Source organism: Chamaea fasciata, unplaced genomic scaffold (genome assembly GCF_029207755.1).
Source record: "Chamaea fasciata isolate MVZ Bird 193981 ecotype frontalis unplaced genomic scaffold, bChaFas1.0.hap1 SCAF_1, whole genome shotgun sequence".
Lineage (NCBI taxonomy): Eukaryota > Metazoa > Chordata > Aves > Passeriformes > Sylviidae > Chamaea > Chamaea fasciata.
The window spans coordinates 107620774-107641339 of NW_027094086.1; the positions used below are offsets into that span (position 1 = coordinate 107620774).

The following is a 20566-nucleotide window of genomic DNA, read 5'->3' on the forward strand; positions in this document are numbered from 1 at the left end:
AATACTTATTTGCATTCTGCTCACATTCTTGTACCCTGATTTAGTACTAAGTTATTCTAACATCACTTTTCAAATTAGCATATGGATAATACGCAGAAGTTTCTTGGCCAACAGTGCAATTTCCCTAACTTCAAGCTAAATCTCTTCTGTAAAAGCATTCAAGTACCTGGCCTCATTGTAAAACAAATATTTAGTTTTATCTTCTCTCTGAGGAGCACAGGATTTTGAACAAATCAAAATGTTGTTGCACATTTCTTTCTATCAACAGATAAGACAGTTTCTCTAACATAAGCACCCACATGCCTTGTCCCTTTGCAGAACTAGCTAGGAAGGCCTAGCTGTATGGAAAAGTACACTAGAAAATAGTGTATCTCAGTGCATCGATTTTATAACACCTTACTTTTCTAGCAAAATCTACATCAGGGCGAGTAAACTCCCCTGACAGGGATAAAAAGAGCCTTGAAAGGCAGTAGGGCACTCAGCAAGAAATAAACTCCAAGTAAACACTGCTCTAGTTGACACACTATTGTGGCCCCCTCCATTAATGATCTCACTTTTCTAATGCATTGAGTCACATGTCTGTCAGTGTTTTCATTGAAAAAAAAAGGCAACAAAATTAATCTCTAAAGCTTTTGGTTCCCGCTCGGTAGAACAGGAAATTAAGGCAGTTCTAACACAGCTTTAAGAACAGGAGGGGCCAGGGAAGGAGGTATGGAGCCAGTCCCAGAAAGCATATACAGTGTGGAAGCTTTCTCATAGGACCCTCCAACACAGGGACATCAGTGACCATCATTTTGGAGGACATGATCATCAGCACTAGTTAATACTGACTTGCACCTCCTAATGCTGACGCATCAAACAATCTGAATTTTCTATGCTTTTACCTAATGAAACCTCAAACGTGTACAAAACAACTTGTGTATATAGGATGCATTATTCCTATTAACTTTTTTTTTTAAAAAAAGCCAGAGTATACCCATCTAAAAAAGAAGTACTAAAACCAGACTTCCTCATTTTATTTCATGTGTACAAAAAAGTCACAATCCAAAACATGACTCACTGTTACGGAGTTAATATAGTATTTTACATTATTAAGAAATATAAATTACATGACAATTTATCTCACGATTTAAAACACAGTAATTTAATATTACAATAAAGCATTATTAAGTTATATAACGATTAGACATGTTTCTACCATATTAAAGCAAGTATCTTCCAAGTACTAGTCCTTAAACACTTTTGATGACTCTGAAGTAAGAAGATATTTGAAAACAAAACTATAAACTGGGAGAGAAAGTGACAGGCATCATATTTTATCTTCAACATGTTCAAGTTTGAACATGAGTTTCCTTCCTTTCATATTTTGTATACTTGTAAATATTGTGCAAGTACTGGCACATATTGATGTATCACTCAGTCACAAAGAAGTATGAGTCTCTGCCACGCCACCTGGTTTTACCAACAATGTTAAGTAAGAGCAGCAACTCAAGCATCTCTATAAATATTTTGCAGATGATACTTCAGAGGTTGACTGAAAAATCTTGTTGTTTAGAAGTAAAGGAACTTAAGAGAATGAGAACTGAAGTCAAATATTGACAGTAAAACCAAGAAAAACTATTTTAAAACTAGGAGGCAAAAATCATCTAAAATTCAAAAAAATTGTTATAAATTATCCAAGTGAATTAGAAGGTAAAAATTTGAACAAAAACTTAGTACCCTATCAACAACAATGATGGGAAAATGCTTCAGGGTGTAACAGTTTAATATACATTTCTTCTGTCTCTACAAACTGGAGACATTATAACACAGAAAAAAAAATGCCTCCTTATCATTCAGTACTTCAGTCTGTTTAAGATCTCAAGCAGTTATTAAAATAGCTACACTTCCTGCTATCTAAAGTAAAGCTAATGAGGTAGTCAGATCATCCAAATCAGATCGGGCTCTCCACTGGAAATGATTTTTCAAGGAACACTTATTTTTAATGACAAAGAGTTAGTTCAGATCATATGCCAAGTCACTAAAAACTGAATGCAGGAACAAGCATTTCTTATTTTTGTTTATGCTGACAGAGGCTACAAAAATGCAATACAAAATACATTACCAAGTACGGGGAAAAAAACCCCAACCATGTGTTCCTAGTGGGAGACCGCAGGAGTATGGAGACATGCCCAAAATAAGAAAGTCAGAGCCCATCTGCTAAACACAGGGCTCTAAACCAAACTGAGCCCTGCACTGAATGCACAGTGATTCTGGCAGTGTTGTGGTGGCTCCATCTCATGTTCACATGCAGAGTTACACTTGAATTCATGTTAATAAAACTGCATACCTCAAACATTTCCCTTCAAAGGCAGGGATGTGCTTCTCAGCTGTGTAAGGGAATTGCCAGGGGCTGCGGCACAGCAGGGATGATGCAAGTCTGACCTAAATACTGCAGCACCTGGTCATGGCATCATTAATACCTCCTGATCCAAAACACCAAGAATAATGAAATTAAGCCATTTTCAGACACACTGACACTTCTGGCACAGAAGAAGTGTCTGGAGTTCCTTTGAATGCTTGGTCATGTTCCACATTGTAGCTTAGATGGAATGGGATAGGCCTTCACTTGCCTGTGAAGTTTGTTTGTGCTCATGCTGGAGTATTGGCATGGAGACCTTCCCCAAATTACAATTTTTGATCGTGTTGTACACCTTACCTGCAAAGTGTGCCTGGCATCTCTGAGAAGGATCAGCTGTGCTAGCCATGAAGTCTGTAATCCATCTTTTCCTTTCTCTAATGTTCATATACAGGTTCATCTCTATGAGAGACTGATCTCTCTATACAGCACCATGCAATGGATGGTAGGACCAAGCATGACAGAGAGATCAGGAATTCCTGCTCAGTGCCATATTCTCATGCTCTTTGCTTTGCTCTGTGCAGGGTGAGCAGCAGGAATTTCAATCCTAGGAACAAATGACCTGGCTGCAAGAACTCTGTGGAGCCTGCCACAGTGATAAAATAGTGAATTCAGAAGAAGGGAGAGCCCTAGCAAGGGAGCTCACTGCATGTATTTGTTCACTGCACCTTTAGAAAGACTGAGAGAGCCCACGTGCTGTGCCCTGGAGTGAAGACAAGACTAGGTCAGTCACTATCAGCTGAGTCCAGGGGGCTGTGAAACTTGCTATTAGATACAGCTGGGCAACCTTGTGGAGGTAACTAAAGGATGTGGAAGCTGATGATTTTAGGCAAAAAAAAAAAAAAACCAACCCCAAATAAACCAACAAAAAACCTAACAAAAAAAACCCCCAATATTGAATGTTCAAGATTCCACACAGTTAACAACTGAGTGCTTTTGCTTAAAATCGGCACTAGCGATAAGGTCCTAAATGAATGCAGAGAAGCTGCAGAATCATTCCTTCACAGAATAAGCTATTTCTGTCACACACATATCTTCTTTTATTCTGTAACACAACTATGTGAAAATAGTGTCTTCTTACTCAGCAGATTTGCCCTCTATCAGAGTTAAATCTGCTGACTTAACGGCAACAATAAACTTTTTTATTGCTTTATAATCCTTCAGGGAGAATGTGCTAGATTCCATTTCCAATTATTCATCAGACAGAACTGATTACTGAAGTCTAGGGCAGAACCAAATTCTGTGTAACTTGTACTTGCACAGCTGAGCAGCTGTAACTGAGAGTGTCAGCACACGCCTGCCATGCTGGATTAAGCTGAGGAGTTTTCTGGCCCAGCTGCCTACCTGGCCCCTCTCCCAGCAGTGGTCACAGCTGGGAGGGCTTGCTGCCTTGTGAATTTTTTATAGAACCAATGCATTTTACAGACCAGACTGCTAGAACAAATTGACATCAATTTGTGCTTAATCTGATATCACATGTATGAATACCCAGAGGGTATCACTTATTCTGCCTTGTCATTACTGAGAAATTGAGCAGCATTTCTTTCCCACTGTCTCCAGTCCAATGCATTGAAAAATAAAAATCATGCCTCATCTTTAGGGGATATTTAAGCTATATTGACACCCTTACAATTTTAAATTCCTACAAACACTGCATTTTCAATGTGGGTATGTGTGTCTATAAATGCCTATTTCATACATGTTGCCTATAACATTTCTGTAGTAATCATTACACCATATTTGGAAAGATTGCTTTGAAAATCCCATTTCTGTTTTCAGAAATTTTAATTTTAATTTCTGTAATTTTAACATCTGTTTTCAACCACATTACGATATTAATAGCCATTAGCACATAATTAAAGACTAGCCAGAAATATTCCAATGGATTTGAAGCTCACAGGATAGGAGCTAATCAATGAAGATTTCCATAAAGGAAACTTATCAAAATGAAAAACTACTACAGATATGTAAGGGAATCATAAAAATTTTTAAGGATGCTAGATGACACTTTCAAACAGTAGCAGCTCTCGTTAACTGAGATATAACAATTTTATTTATTTAATCAGTGAAAAAGACCGACGCTACTAGAGAGACTGAAAATGCACAAGAGGGCAGTGTTTTTTAACATTTTAGTGTTTCCCCTCAGAGCTGTGGGCTTTGACATCATGACTTCGAGCTTCCCAACAACAAGCCTGTTGTTTCTGATTACACTTTCCACATCTTTCAGACCAGCCCTTGAGCAGTTCAAACAGAAGACTGAGCAAAAGTGGCTTCTGATTAACACTAAAACATTTTAAATACACGGTAATATTTATAAAGAAGTTATGTTTTCCATATTAAATCAAAATCCTAATTTGACTTCATGGCTTCAAAGCAGCTAATGCTTTACTTTGCACAGAGGTAAAGCAAGTGAGCTATTTTGTGCACGATGATGAATTTGTTACAGTCATCTTGCAGTCTGAGCACACATCTAAGCAGTTTATACACCCGGCCCTCGGGGCAATGCTGCAACAGATCTTCACAAGTGCAACAGTTCTTGAGATTGTATTTGGTGCCAAAGGAGTTCTCCACAGTCTTGCAAACTGCTTCTACAGAAAGCAATTTTGATTTTCTTCTGCCATTGTCACTAGACATAGTCAGTGCTTCTTAAGGATTTTTCTTCATTGAAGGTAGAGTTTTCTTTTGCAATTTACTATATTTAGACCAGGCTACACTACACAGCTTTTGTGCTACTGCTCTGTCACACCAGAGTGTGAACAAAACACATTTCAAAGTAATGCAGATACAGAATCACAGAGTCCTTAGAATAATGTAGGTTGGAAGGAACCTTTGGAAGTCATTTGGAACAACTTTTTTCTCATATCAGACCTAACTTCAGGTTGTTCAGGGCCCTGTCCAGCTGTGTTTTGAAAATATGCAATGAAGGAAATGCCACAAGGTCTCAAGTCAAATGGTTCCAGTTTCATCACCTTCCCTGCCAAAACTGTATTCCTTCTCTCCAGCTGAACCTTGCTGCAATCTGTGACTCCTTTCCTTTCTCCATACATCTCTGAGAAGAGTCTGGTTCTATCTTCTCTATAAACCTCCTTTAGCTAGCACTACATAGCAATTACATTCACTTCTTAGCCTTCTCTTCTCCGTGGGGAACACACTCAACTCCCTTAGCCTCTTCTTGTATGTCATATGCTCCAACCTCTGACTATTGTAGTGCTCCTCCACTAGACCCTCTTCAGTTTGACAGTGTACCTCACACTGGGGTGAGGGCATCGAAAGTAGACCCAGTTCTCCCTGAATGATGAGCAGAGATAACCAAAGCTGGACATGGTTTTCCTAGCAGGGTAAACTGTCATGCCAGCTGCTGACCCACCTCCAGCTTGGTATTCATCAGGACCCCTAAGCCCTTCTCTGTTGTAATCCTCCCCACACAGACGGCACAGCCCCAGCCGTTCTGTTGAAGTCATGGTAAAAGATGCACAGCTCTCTCCTCATCCACAGATGGAATCACCTCACCATAGAAGGAAAGCAGATTAAGTTGGGCATAATTTCCTCTTGGTAAATCCATGGTGGCTGCTCCAGTCACCTTGTCTTTCATGCCTGGAACTTGTACGTGTCTGATTTACTTAAGTGAACCCCAACTCAATCCTACTCCACAATGGGAAGTATCTCTTGCCTTCAAACTTTCCTACTGAGCACAGGCCTTGACAGCACTGGCCAAGGCAAAGACTGTTCTTTCTGCTTAGGCTCTTTGTTAGATTTTGCGTCAGGCCAATCTCTTCCTTGGTGTTCTTTTCAATGTATGTCCAGAATCTCTTCTTCCTATCTTCACATTCTTCACCAGTTTCAATATCTGATGAGCTATGAACTATCTATAATCCATATTACCTATTCAGTAAATGCTTGTACATTCCTTCAGGGGTAGTCCATCCTTACTTCCACCTTTCTTGCACTTATTTTGGTCTTCTTGAGGTCACACAGGAGGTCCCTTTTCAGTCCAGTTGGCCTCTTTCCATGCCTTTTTTTCTTGCACACCAAAGCAAACCACATACTTTGCAAGAAAATCTCCCCTGCCCTGTGATCTCACTTTATATTGACACTTCAGCCACTAATGTGGTTAATGTCATTTTGGAAGGTTGAAGAATTTGACTAGCAGAAGAACATTTTGCTGCTGTGTGTTACAGCTCCACTAGATGGCTGATGGATTAGGATTGTAAAATCTTTTGTAGAATTAATAAACCTAAAATTGCTTGCAAGAGAAAGCTTTAAAATTCTCTGCTTGAAAGCATAGCACCTCTGACAGGAAGGGTCTGCTTTGAAAGGCCCACTCTGAGAGAGAAGAAACAGCATTCCTGCTGCAGCTACACGAACTGCAGACAACAGAGTGAAACACAGGTACACAAATCATCTACATCCAATATTTCAAACACAGCTTTCACTACAAACTATTGCACAGCCAAGAATGAGTTATGAAAACACATTGCCTATTTTCATCAAAATTAGGGAATACCTTGGGGAAACATTCTGCTAGCTGCAGTAACTTGTCCATCTTTTTCTGGCTCACAACTACTTAAATTCTAGTTTTGTACCGAAACTACAACATTCGTGTGAGTTCAGTGACATATATATTTAGGCTCCTCTTTTACGTCAAGTTTTTAGAGGGGATACTTGGAAAGAATGAATTTATATGAGTTGCGGCTGAGAAATCAGTGAGCAGTTCTTCTCATGGGGCTATTTATTTTGACACAATCTATTCAGTCATCTCTGCTGATGGGAGAACAGAACAGAGCACGGGCCAGAGTTTAATTGTTCTGCCACTAGTACTCTCCAAGTTGAGGATGGCATTTTAGGGTACAAAAGATCTGAATTTCAGTGGAAATGAGGATGTTAAGCTCAGAGCCTATCTGAGAGGATAAAGAACAGAACAACAGATGACTCACCTTCTTCTATCAAACTTTACCACTAACCAAAACAGAGAACAGTGAATTAGGCTATAGCAGCAGCATCAACAAGAGTAATTAAAAGTAATTATATAAAATTCATTAAATAAAAAATAAATTGACATGAGATAAATATAATGCTTTTGCCTTTCAAGAAGTGTTTTGTACTGCTCAGCTCCAATAATAAGAGTGTTTTGTTTTTTACATATGCATGGTTCCACTGAAATTAATGCTATTACTGGTAGGAAGTTACCTAATTTGAAATAATAGCACTATACAGAATGCTTGAAGTTACTAGTTTGTGCATGCTTTTGCATGCTGGAAATCTACAGCAGCATTTTATCACCTGCTCTGAGTCAGTTAATACTCGTGCAATAAAAATGTTTGTATGAACACATACAGGAAGTACAACTCACTGTGAGAAACCAAGTACTGACAAAGCAGGAAAATTCAGGATTATTCAATGTAATGTTCCACCGCCTCAATAATGTCCACTAATACTCTTGCAATTCAAATGAAATATGAAAGATTTTAATGGAAATATATAAGGCTTACTTGTGTTTTGTCATCTTTAGATCATGGCAAAAATGATTGAAGAACCTGGCATAGAATAAGTGCATAACTGCATGCTCCTTTCCTCCAATGTACAAATCCACAGGCATCCAGTAGTCTGCTAAGTCACTATTAAAGGGCCTGAAAACACACAATTATAGAAAAAAATCCAATGTTAAAAAGAAAGATCAGCACTACTATCATCCTTGACTGGACAACACTGTTTACTGAGAGCAATGTATAATAGAACTTTCATTTTGCTATCAGATCTTTTTTTTTTTTAAGAAGTGAAATGCTTATTATAGACAAAAATTTAATTTCCAGTGGGATGGAGATCCACAAAAAGATTATTTCCCTGTATTTCAGGCAAGCAGTTACCTGAGAAAGGAATGGAAATGCTTGACTGTTCTTTGAATGAATTTTTTGTAAATACCCTGTGGCCAGCTTTAAATTTTTTAGTATTTATCAAGCTTTATATACAAATATATTAGATATGAAAAAGAAAAGACATGACCACTTAAAATCAGCTGATTTTTTTAATCGACTGCATCGTTGCCATTAGGGGGCAATGATGCAGTTTAAGGCTGCAGAAACCTCTGTAGAGTGAGATGGGTCATAGCACTCCAACTGAAGGATGCTTGATGAAACGACAGTAAATTTGTCATTTACAGCATATTCACTATGTCGTTGGAGGTCACCTGAATGGTTTCCCAGCATTGCTTACTGCTTCATTACATATTTCCATGTCTCCTGTAGTGGGCCTACAAAATACCATTTGTACAGAAGTTCTTCTCTATTGTAGGCTTCAGACCCCCACTCTAATAAATCTACTTGTTTTGCCAGTCTGTCTGAGCATGCCATCTGTAATTTTTGTTATAGTGACACTCTTCCTCACAAATAAGCCCAGAAGCAAATCATGGATCTGGGATTCATGTCTTTGGAGGAACAAATCAAACTTATCATAGGGTTCCAGAATCAACACAGTAATTCTCCTGAACTGTAGGCCAGTGAAATATGGTTTATGGAAATGAAGAGTTTGTATTTTAGCTTAGTTAAAAGAACTAACTAAATAAATCAGATGCAGGCAGTAATTTAATGCAGAAGTCCATATAAATCTCCTCATTTGAGTGTAGAACAGATTAGACTACACTAAGCTGTTACTCTGACAGTTGAATGCTACAACTGACTATTTCTTCTTTAATTTCTGGAGAAGTCCCTCTTGCCCACACACAAAAAATACTTCAATATTTCATGGAGAGGAAGCAACCTGCCTAACCCAATAGTAATAATATATTCATACTATCACTAGAAAATGATTAAAATTTTCATGAAATAAAAGTGTTCACAGAAGATTTTTCTCTAGTTTAACCAAACTAGTGCTACCAATACAAAAAAAAAAAAAATAATCTGCCCAGCAATATTAAGTCACTGAGTATATGTAGTATCTTCCCAGACACTTCTCTGCACAATAAATAAACAAATACATGCCCAAACAGCCCATCATGTGGTATAAATGTTCTAAAGTGCAATTCTTCCTGTCTTCCTCAGACTACATAGTAGGGATGTTGCACTAATTCCTCTTTGGAAAAAAACAGTGCTATGAAGCAGTGCTACTACAGGCGGACTATGAAGCAGAAAAACAGCTAAATAACTACATCTGTCTTCCCACACTCTCCATGCTGCAGAAACTAGTCCATAGCGCATGAAAAATCTCCTTTCATTAATTATGCATGTAGTGGAAGTGCTGACAGAGCAGGAGATTGCTGTGATGCCTCTTCACTTGAACACAAGGAAATGGCAAGAGTCACCAGAATTGAAAAGGAGAGAAGTGAAGGTGCCAGGCTTGGCAGCTGGATGTTACCCTGGACTATTCCTCTTCTTACCAGTGAAACAGCACTGCTTCTCCAAACGCTGAATTACTCAGTGCATTGCCAGGGATGGTACACTCCATGCAATTTACCAGTCTCAGAGTCACGGCAGGCTGTCATTCCTGATGGCACCCTCCACTAGGGACTTCAGCTCCTCAGCTGAACATTTTCTCTGTGCCCTGCCCCACAATTCCTATTCATGCAAATTTCTGCTCCTTGCCTTGTAGTTCCTGTGCTTACATAGTTGTGTTTACACATCCTGCTCTTCTAGATCTCCTGACATAGGAGCAATCAAATACCACATTTTTAGACCGGCTCCATATATTGGCCTGGTTTTTGCTGCCATAGAGTTCTTTTTCTTCTGAATAACTGGTACAGTGCTGTGCTTTGAATTCAGTATGAGAATAATGCTGATGACACACAGATGTTCAGGCTGTTGCTGAACAGTGCTTACCATAAACCAAGGACTTCTTGGTCTCTCATGCTCTGCCAGAGAGCACATGCACAAAGAAGCTGGGAGGAAGCACAGCCAGGAAGGCTGACCCAGACTGGCCAAAGGGATATTCCATACCATTGACTGTCATGTCCAGTATACAAACTGGGGGAGTTGGCTGGGAAGTGCCAATTGCTGTTAAGGGATGGGCTGGACAGAGGTCAGCAGATGGTGAGGAATTATGTAGTGCATCACTTATTTTTCCTGGGTTTTCTCTCTCTCTCTCTCTTTTTTATTATAATTATCACCACAATATTTTACTTTGTTTAGTTATTAAAGTGTTCTTATCCAAACCATGATTTTACTTTTTTTTCCTTCTCTTGAATGTCCTCCCCAGCCCACAGGGTGTGTGTGGGCAGTGAGCAAGCAGCTGTGTGGTACTTAAATGCCAGCTGGGGTTAAACCACACCACCTACCCTGTGCTGTGCTCAGGCCCAGAGGGCAGGCACATAATGGGGGCAGTGTAGGGATTTACACTGCCAGTAGACTGCAGCTAGAAGCTGGAAGCACCTGAGTGTGTGGTCTCTTTGTTCCCTTCTCTTCTGTGTAGCAGGCTAGTCCCCAGTGGCCCTGTGCCTGCAGCCCTCACCTGTCTGTGTTGTGAGGGTCAGTGTACCTCAGGAAGTACCAAGCAGAATCTACAAACGTATCCATGGTATCGACTTCTCGCCGTGCTGCTGCCTTGCACCTGAGCAAGAGAGGAGAAAAGCTTTATTTAGGTAAGTGACGAGCTTGGGGAAAAAAAAAAAACAAACAAATATGGACAGAGTGGCCACAAAGACATTTAGATTGAAAACTGAACAGTCTGAAGAATGACATGTTCAGAGAAAGTCCAACAACAGTAACAGGACTGACTTTTTCCCTCTCCCTCCCAAAATATAGCAAAAGCAAGCAAAAAAAAAAAAAAAAAAAAAAAAGAAGCCTGAACAGCCATCACATCCAGCAATAGCAGAAGATGGCACTGCACTGGACAGCCCTCTCACTCAATCTTGGAATGTTTTGGAATTGCCATTTTAAAAGATACAAAGCATAGAGAAGAATACTTTGCCATAAAGTTAATGGGTACTGAATATAGATGACACTCGTTAGGTACCAGCAGATTTAGCAGAAAGGTCAGGTGGTTGCATCTCACTGATTGTCTGTACAAAACGGTCTTTGCAGATTCCATTTATTATCTCTAGAAAAAATTAACTTAGTTTAATTTCAGCTTTCACTGAGATCAAATCTCTTCTAGACCTTGTAGCACAATTTTAATTTGTGATTACAGCAAATTGATTTTTGCTTGTAATTATATTGGCAGCCCTAAGGAACAGTTTCAAAATAGATTTTAGATGCTCAGGTTACTTTCTGTTAACTTCTCCTTGAATATTCATTGCTTGTAGGAGCCAATAATCAAATTTAATAAACTTCATTTGTTGTAAATGATCCTTCTTAAAACTCTTACTATTAAAACAATGGGATTATTCTAGTGTCAATGAAAGTTTGCATTATGTGACACTCTTGAACATAAATGCCATGGATTATATGTGAGAAATGTACATAGTTTATAATTGTATATAGGTTTAGATGTATGTATATGTGTAGTAAGAATACATAATAAATGGAGACTGGCTATTTCACATTTAATAACTGCATATTTAGTCTCTGATCAGTCTTGATGAGCGAGCTGCAACATGTATCTCTGCTTATCTGCCTGATACTTCAGCTTGGCTTCCCAAGGCAAGTTTACAAGAGCATCACCACTTAACATTTTCCTTCATTCTGTCTCTGGACCTGGTCCTCCTCTATATGCAAGTTTTTCTTCCAATGAGAGTAATGTAATAAAGGAGTTTTACTTCTAACAGCTTTTTAGTGTAGAATAATAGCTTTATTAAATTGTACACATAAGCAAAAACTTGGCCAATGTAAAAGAATGGCTTTTCTGTCAAAAGTAAGAATACTTTACAATCATTGAACCATAATTACATCTGCTTCGTGCCTCTGTGCTCTAAATGGACATGGCTCACTAACACAGAGACAGCATGGGCATCTTTCAGAGTTTATACAATTTATATCAATATTGTGATTACAGGCACAATACTGTAATCTCATTAGACAATCTTCAGATGACTAACACAATTACCTGGACTTGTGTAACAAAGAATAACTTGGGCATCTCCTCCCATTTATGATTGTTAACATTATTGTCACTCAAATACTCAGACTTGTGTCTTTCCATCCGGCTTTCCTTATTAATTCTAGATATTAAATGAAACTAATAAAAAACCCTATTACTGGAGAGAAGAACTAAAGGAAGGGATGATGTAACTTCTTGGAGCAAGGAAAAGCAAGGATGACTACACACAAAAGTAACAGCTCAAATGATTTGAAACTGTAGCAGCCATGGATGAGCAATACTGATGATACTGTCAAATAGGTGAGAATTAGGAAGACAAATAAAGATCAGAATTAAAAAAAAGGTATTTTCAGCATGCTACTACATTTTAGGCTAAGAAACTAATCCTGCGTGACTTTATTTCTGACTAAACAAATGCCTTTGATTAACTTCTATGCAGGGCAGCCACAATGACTATCCAGAAACCGTAAGGATTTGCTATATATCAAAAGTATGTTATTGCTTGTTAAATAAAAAAATAAATTTTAACTAAGGTTGTGGGTGAAGCCAAGAGTGCACACAGTGACTTTCAGTCATAACAGGAAAATTTTTCAACTGAAATTAGGAATTGTAGGCCAAGGCATTTCTGGGGGTTTTACTAAACCTGTGGATCTTATTCAGTAAGGCTTCACTGCAAAGGTCACACTTTAAAACATACTACTATATGCAATTTCAATAGGCACATCTGAGAAGAAATTTTCTATGCAGAAACATGGGAGTAAAGGTCTGTTTTACAAAAAATTAAATGTTATCAACGAAGTTCAAAATACATGTTTCCAGAGAACTATGGAACTGCTAATATTAAAATAAATTTAGATGTTATGAATCTGCTGAATTATCAGTGAGAGCCCTACTGCCCTTTATATGACTGATTTCCCTGCCTGGCAGCCTGATAACATACTTCTCATTTGGTCGGTCTGCTAGGAGCAGCAATGCATTGCACTGCTGATGAAAAACTTCTCTGGGATACCTCATGTTCTACCACTTCCTCCCACAGAACCTATAGGCAAACTTCAGTGTATAGAGTATCTAAGCAATCCTCAAGATCACACAACTGATTTTTACAACACATCTCTCACTACATAATTTGGACGTTTTATTTCTTGAACAGATGGACTACAAACAAAAAGGATTACACGATGACAAGATGCATTTACTTTCCAATCTGAATTACACGCTATCTGTAAGGTACAGCTTCATGATAAAGATTTATATAGCTGAGAGAACACTTTATTGTTGACTATTGCAAGAAAATTAACACAATGTTTGTTTCCTTAACAAGAGGGCTAATTCAGTAATCATTATAAGCTTTATAGGAACACTGATAAAAGATAATTAAAAATAACTGTAGTAAATTAAGAGAGAAATACTGTTAAGGAATGGGAAATGAAGAAAATTATTCTGTTTTTCCTTTGTTTCTTTCCTCTAACTTAAAACCAATGAGTTTTGTTTCAGCTTGTTATGAAAAAATAGCAGTGGGCATTGAGTGTTGCAAAAACAAGGAGTTTTACAGCGTGTATAAGAAAAAAATTCCTGTGCAGGGTCAAACTAAACATCATCCTGGAGTAGTATCCTGTCTCAGAGCAGTCACCTGCCAACATTGTGGGAAAGTGCACAAGAAACAGGCAGGTGCCTAGTGATCTCTCCCAGGCTGCAGCAAACACAGCACTGCCTTACCTTGGGCAGGAACAGTTCACCCATTCTGGGGCGCTTTCCAAAGGTGAGGCTCCCTTTCCTGTGAACTTGGTCACATTGGGCAACACCACAGGCAAGTCTTCGTATGGCACGGGAACGGTGCCACACGCCTGGCAGTGAATGATTGGAATGGGTGTCCCCCAGTAGCGCTGTCGAGATATTAACCAGTCTCTCAATTTGTCACTCGTTAGGTCTCCGCCTATTTTTTTATTTTTGGCCTTCTGAGTAACAGCTTTTAAAGCCTCCTGCCGAGTCATGCCAGTGATCTGATTGTGGGGGGGGGGGAAAAAAAAAGGTGGAAAATGAAAGAAAAATGAAAAATTTATAGCTGCTGTCAGTGGAAGTGCAAGAACAAATAAAACCAGTCAGTTTTCTGAGAGTCAAATAAAATAATAATTTCCCTCTTGCCACTGGTTAACATCCTGCTATCCAAGAGACTATTCATACACCAACTGCTCATTCGAACCTTCTTAAGTAAAGGATCATGTTCTTGATGGTGCAAATAGAAGAAAGCTGCGAAAGAGTCTTGTGACTTGTAGTCTTGTAGATATCAGCCATTATTGGCAGATATCTGCATTTACTGCTGATATCTTTATCAGTTGCTGTATGTCAAAACTTTCAGAATTATATCGCAAACACAAGGTAGAGACTGAAAAAACGCAAATGTTAAAACAGCTTTCCTTCTCCTGTGCTCATTTCAAGTTTTTCTATTCTTGCTTTCACACACATTTTAACCACTTATACCTTACCTAGGACGTAATGTGTCTACTATTAAAACACATATTTTCAGCAGCTATATCTAAAGATAAGATTCCTATGTCTCTTGAGGCATTCATGATACCACAAAGGCTGAAGCCACATTTTAATCAATTTGTGGAAGAAGGACTAGTGTATGTTTTCGGTTAAAAATCTATTGATATTATGAAATAAAAATCAACTTTTAACATAGGTTAAATTATTCAGTTTCCATTATACAACTGAGACCAATACAGAGGAAACTTCAACCTTCCACTCATGTACAAAAGGAAAAAACTTATTTTATTGCTACAGCAGAGTCAACATATTTCATCATTAAATTATTCCCAGAAATTTGGTAGCATAAACTTGGCTTGATTTGAAAAAAAAAAAAATCCCTTTAATCATAAAAAGTGTTTGGCACTCTTGAGAAAACAGATTTAGTTTGCATTGTTACTGGAAGTTGGAAAGAAATCCATACTTATATACCTACCTCTGCAGAATTAATGACCTTCTCTAAACCATTTGGCAATGTCTCAATGACTTCAGTGAAAGAAATGCCCAGATTCTTAGCTACTGTAGCATCTTCTGCACTAGTACTAGGAATTCCTAGAAGGGATGAAAAACTATTTCATTTCTATGGCACTCTCTTTGTAATGACTTACGTTTTCCCAAAGGAGATAAAGAAAATGATTTAGGAAGAGTAAAAATGTTTTTGTATTCTTTAAGCAGTGAAATTCAAACAGCAATAATTACAAATACATTTCTCAGTTCTTCTGTAATTCAAATGTTCATCAATGTCCTGTCCTTCTTTCAGAGTCGTTTGAAAATTTGATGGTTCTGAGAAAACTAAAAATAAAGCTATAACATTTGGATAGAATTATAGAGCTTTCAATATGGCCATATTATCTAAATATAATATATTTAAACAATAAAATTTTAATTCTATTTGCTAATATGATAATCAAAGACTAAACAAATAGCAGAGTCTTCCTGTTTCAATATTAATTTATCTCTTTCAGATTTTATAATTTATTAAAATATACCATAATGCAACAGTCTCAAACATTACTCTCCCTTTAACTTCCTATGAAAGACATGACTTGTTTATAAACTCAGGGAAACAATTCAAATAACATCAGTTTGCTATTCAGAATACAACTAGTGAGAACACTTCCTACAGCTATTCAAATGAGTTACTCAAGTCACACTATTTAAGGCTCCCAATGCTCTCTTCTCCTCTGCGTTTTATTATTTGGGACAGTCATGCATTTTAATTCTGCTCTGGAGGGTTACTTTTCACAGTGAATTAAGAAATTTCTTAGCTTGTTTTATTATCACATGTATTCTGAAATAATATTAAGATACTAACAGATTTATTATTTACACAGAGATACATCTTTCTGCATATTTTTCCTCTTCGATGATAATTTAATTAATAATTTGAACCATCTTGCACAATTACTTTCATCTTTAAAAGGCAAAGAAACTTATTCCAACAAGACAGTGCCAGCATTAAGTTGGTGAAAACTACAAACAGAAGTTCTGAAAATATTTGCTAAGCACACTGGAATTATTAACTAAACCAGCTTAACAATTGTCTTAGTTCAGGCAGTGAAATGCCTGCTGTACTTTAATTCTGCCAATATGTGGAAGTTTGGAAGCAGATGACTAAATAAAATCAAATAAAACTCCCCTGTGACAAGTAACTCCTTAACGAGAAAAACACAAAATTGCTATTTTATCTTTCCAGCAGATGTACACTCTTGCCATTTCAATAACAATGTTTGGATCCTAATTTGTCAGAGAGGCCTGCAGCCTGCAACAGGTGACTTCACAATACGTTGTACAAATGGAAAAAAGCAGCTCCCACTTTTTGGTCTGCTTCCTTTTTAAAAGATGATGCTATTAATGTACACTGGCAAAGTTCAACAGCTGACACCCACAGCTTCCCATGAAGAGCTGGGCTGTTTCCAACAGACATAAGGCCAAAGCATGTGCCAGCAAACTGGAAGATTTTAAGAAAAAGTAAGATTAGGTATCTCAATTATTTTGCTTCTCCTATATGAAGAAAACCTTTGTTTCTCATAAACAGATTCAAATCTAAAGCATAAGATGCGGGCATGTTATAAGGAAGGTATACAGCCCAAATGGATAATTTCCATCAGCCCTGTGAGGGTCATCCAAGACATTTTTGCACAGCCAGCTGTTTTCATTCAGTCCAGTTGTGCGAAAATAGCCAATGATTGGCAGCAATGAAAGCAGCAGCCCCAGGACAGGAAAGAAGTATCAGCGACAGGGAGGCAACAACAGGAGTTAAGGGATAAGGAAAGCACTGGAAAAAGGGAAGAAGACATAACTATTTCCCATTAGGACTGGCATAGAACATTGCCTTCTCAATGCAGTTGAGACCATGGCAAAGCACAAGCTTGGTGGATGTAGATTAGAATTGATATGGTTTTTAAAACAGTACAATTTCTATTTTGACTTATTAGGACAATCAGATTATCTAAGAGTATGTACTTAGCTGCCCCATTTGGGGCACCAGGCTCCTTGTCCAGGAAAGGAGTAAGACAGGCAGCTTCATAGAACAACTTGGAGAACAGTAGCTCACTGCAGGCGATTCAGCATCCTCTAGCAACACCCTCCCCCTCCACCTATGGATCCTCAACTCCAAATCAGGTGCCTTAAATAATGGGAATGCTACCTTCAGAGATAAAGGATCTAAGATAACAGTCCAAGACTACCTGAAAACAATTATTACCTACCCTGAACTATTTTACTGGCCTCAAAACAAATATTACTAGATAAAAGTCAAGGTTGGAAGTTTTGTACATTTACCATCTGAAGCATTTCTCTATAAGGATGAATACAATTTATGTAAACTTAAGACACAAAAAAAAGCCAGAAGTTAGGGTTGTTTGTCAAAAAATGGTACAGTTCTGTTTTGATTAAGGATGGTGATATGCAGATCCTCAAACTTAGCTCATTAAATGCACTAATTTTATAATATTTCCATTTAAAATTATCATCCTGCAAATCTCTTCATGCACATAGATTCCACATAGCTCCTTTTTCCTTCCTTCTTCCCTAATAAAGAACAGAAATCCAAAATCCAGGAGAGAGAGCCTCTGTGTTCAGTATTTACCACGACAGTATCTTGTGCTCCAACACAACAACTGAAAACCATACTATTCCACTTACATATCTAATGTCACATACCTATTTTAGTATCAAGAAAATTATCAAAATTGGTTTTTGCTGAGATGACTACAGGAATCTCCCGATTGGTGAGCAAATTCACAGCTGTCACTGAAGTAAGTGAGTCTGAAAACAAATGTAATGATATGGTAAGTAAAATATAACAGAAGATATGCCAAGACCATCACTTAACATTACAGTGCAGTTTATTTTACACTTTTATGAATTTTAAATAACAGTTTTCTTTTAAAAAGAAAGAAAATGACAAACCTATTCACATTTCAGAAAAGCTCAGATGTATTAAAATGCTCAGTAAGTCAGACTGATAGAAAACATACTTTCAACAAGCATCTGTATAAAAACAGAGTAAGATTTGGATTATAACAAAAAATTGAGCCTTTAATCAAAATATAGACTGCTGCAAAGTTGTACAAATTGGTTTTAGTAAGCCCTGATTTATGTACTACCATACAATGCTACAAAATCCCACCAAAAATCAGATAAAACTGCAGGGGAACATATATCCTTATGATTTAATTTCTTACAGAAGAACTACAAAGCATGTGAAATCTTTTTTTTTAACCTGTATTAAAAAGCCACCTAAGTAACCTACTGATTTCCAAACAGGATATTCATATTCATATTACAGATGAGGAACCCAATGTCCACAAGCAAGGGGAGATAGGAGAGGGGAGAATTAAGAGTGAGAAATAATAAACTGAAATTGATTTACAACGTGCAGATTGGGTGGCTCAGCAAGAAGAAAACCAAATCTGAATACTCCAGATTTTGAGGATTCGAACCCTAATTCTCAATTTGGGCCTATTTCTAACTTTTTCAGCACCTTTAAGTTGATGATAATTACAGTCATTAAAATATGGGCTACTAAGAACTTCCTTTCACCTTCCCGAAGGCTATGAAGGTTTGTACTGCAATGCATAAAATCTGCTTGAAGTGAAGTAACAGCAATTTTGAGAACAGGCCTGTCATCTCATCACACTTCCAAACACAAAGGATACATTTATTTATTTCTGATTACTACTTTTCCGAATTTTAGGTGTCTGAGGTATTCATATTATGAAGAAAATTTCCACATTCAAACCACTGCACACAGCTTTCCTCTGTTTAAAAAAATGTACAAAAGGGACAATTTCATTTTTCAAAAGCAACTAACCAAAAAGCGTCATGAGCAGGAAGCTGAGTGGGCAGGACACTGCTTTTAAAAATAACTTCTCTCTTCCACCCTGCAATAATTTTCATTTTATGCTGGAACCCAAAATAATAACTGCAGTTTATGAAGGTGCTCTTTCCTGTGCTCGTTTGCTCACATCATTATCATCATAACCGAAAAGAGAGAATGGTACAGGTACAAATGTAAGACGATGTATGCAGAGCAGTATAATGAGATATTGAACAACGCAACGGTCAAACCTTTATCTCAGGCACCTCCTGCTGTCAAAACTATTAGACTTACCAGATTCTAAATTAACATACATTTTTCTAGGCAAAAAAAACATAAAAAGAATGTTTGACAACTGGTTGTTCCATCTATTTAAATAACAGTAGCCTCAAATACAGACATGTACTTCAAGACTAAAGGTTTTAGAACATTCAGTTACTCTGCTATACAATAGCTTTTTTTTTTTCCTCTCCTAGGAAACATAAAAACATACCCTTCTAATTATTTAAATGAGAGCACAGTGAAGAAAAAGAATTACAAGACTATGCCCATTGGAAAAAAAAAACCAATTACACTTAATTAAATTAAAATTTCAGTGTTACTGAGGATTTTTTTTTAGAAGTCTTGGTTAATGTGAAAACAGGGTCTATATAATGCCACCCAAAATTTTGTTTTATTTAAATGCCATTGCCCTTCATATGTAAAATGCTAATCTCAGCTAATTTCAATTGAAGAATGTCTGTAAGTATATTCACAAGTAGCAGGAGTATACAATAGCAGAGTTAATGTGGAATTGTGCCTGTTTTTTGAGGACTTTTGACTGTCATTTTTCAACTGAGAATTTCTTAATTTAACTCAACCAAAAGCTTTAAGCTTATTGTTAACAGAGACACAAAATGCTTTTGCAAGTATATACACTTAAAAACAAATACAAAAATATACCATTGTCTTTATTAAAAGCAAATTTTGCACTTTAGTGGTTTGGCTTAAAGGACAAGATCCAACACAGGTACAGGCACATGCATGGATGTGTGTTTGTGCAGTTAGTGCTTTGATTTGGTTCAACTGCAAGAACTGCAAATTTGTTCTCCAAAATTCTCCAAGCTTTGCTCACCTCTTAGACAAGGGCTTTATGTACTCAACAGTCAGGCTCCATGTTTTTTCTACTAGCAAGCAAACTTTTTTAAGGAAGAAATGAAGTACTTAAAAAAGCAGGTTCTGTACAACCAACAACTTCCCAAAAGATGCTGTTGAAATCAGATCTTATATAGACAATGAAGCCTCATCTTTACCAGCAAGGGAAAAAGATCATACTGAACACCAGCCTGAAGTAGAAAGAAAAAAATACTATATTT

General features: G+C 37.4%; 1 protein-coding gene across 1 annotated transcript in view; it reads right to left on the reverse strand.

Moving 5' to 3' along the window:
- Positions 1-20566, reverse strand: part of LARS2 (leucyl-tRNA synthetase 2, mitochondrial) — an 83228-nt gene that overhangs the window by 20038 nt on the left and 42624 nt on the right. The window contains exons 10-14 of the mRNA XM_066192736.1: positions 18053-18157; positions 15324-15439; positions 14078-14361; positions 10835-10933; positions 7888-8025 (exon numbers count right to left, since the gene is read on the reverse strand). Coding sequence (XP_066048833.1) covers positions 7888-8025; positions 10835-10933; positions 14078-14361; positions 15324-15439; positions 18053-18157 — 742 coding nt within the window. The remainder of the gene's footprint in view (positions 1-7887; positions 8026-10834; positions 10934-14077; positions 14362-15323; positions 15440-18052; positions 18158-20566) is intronic.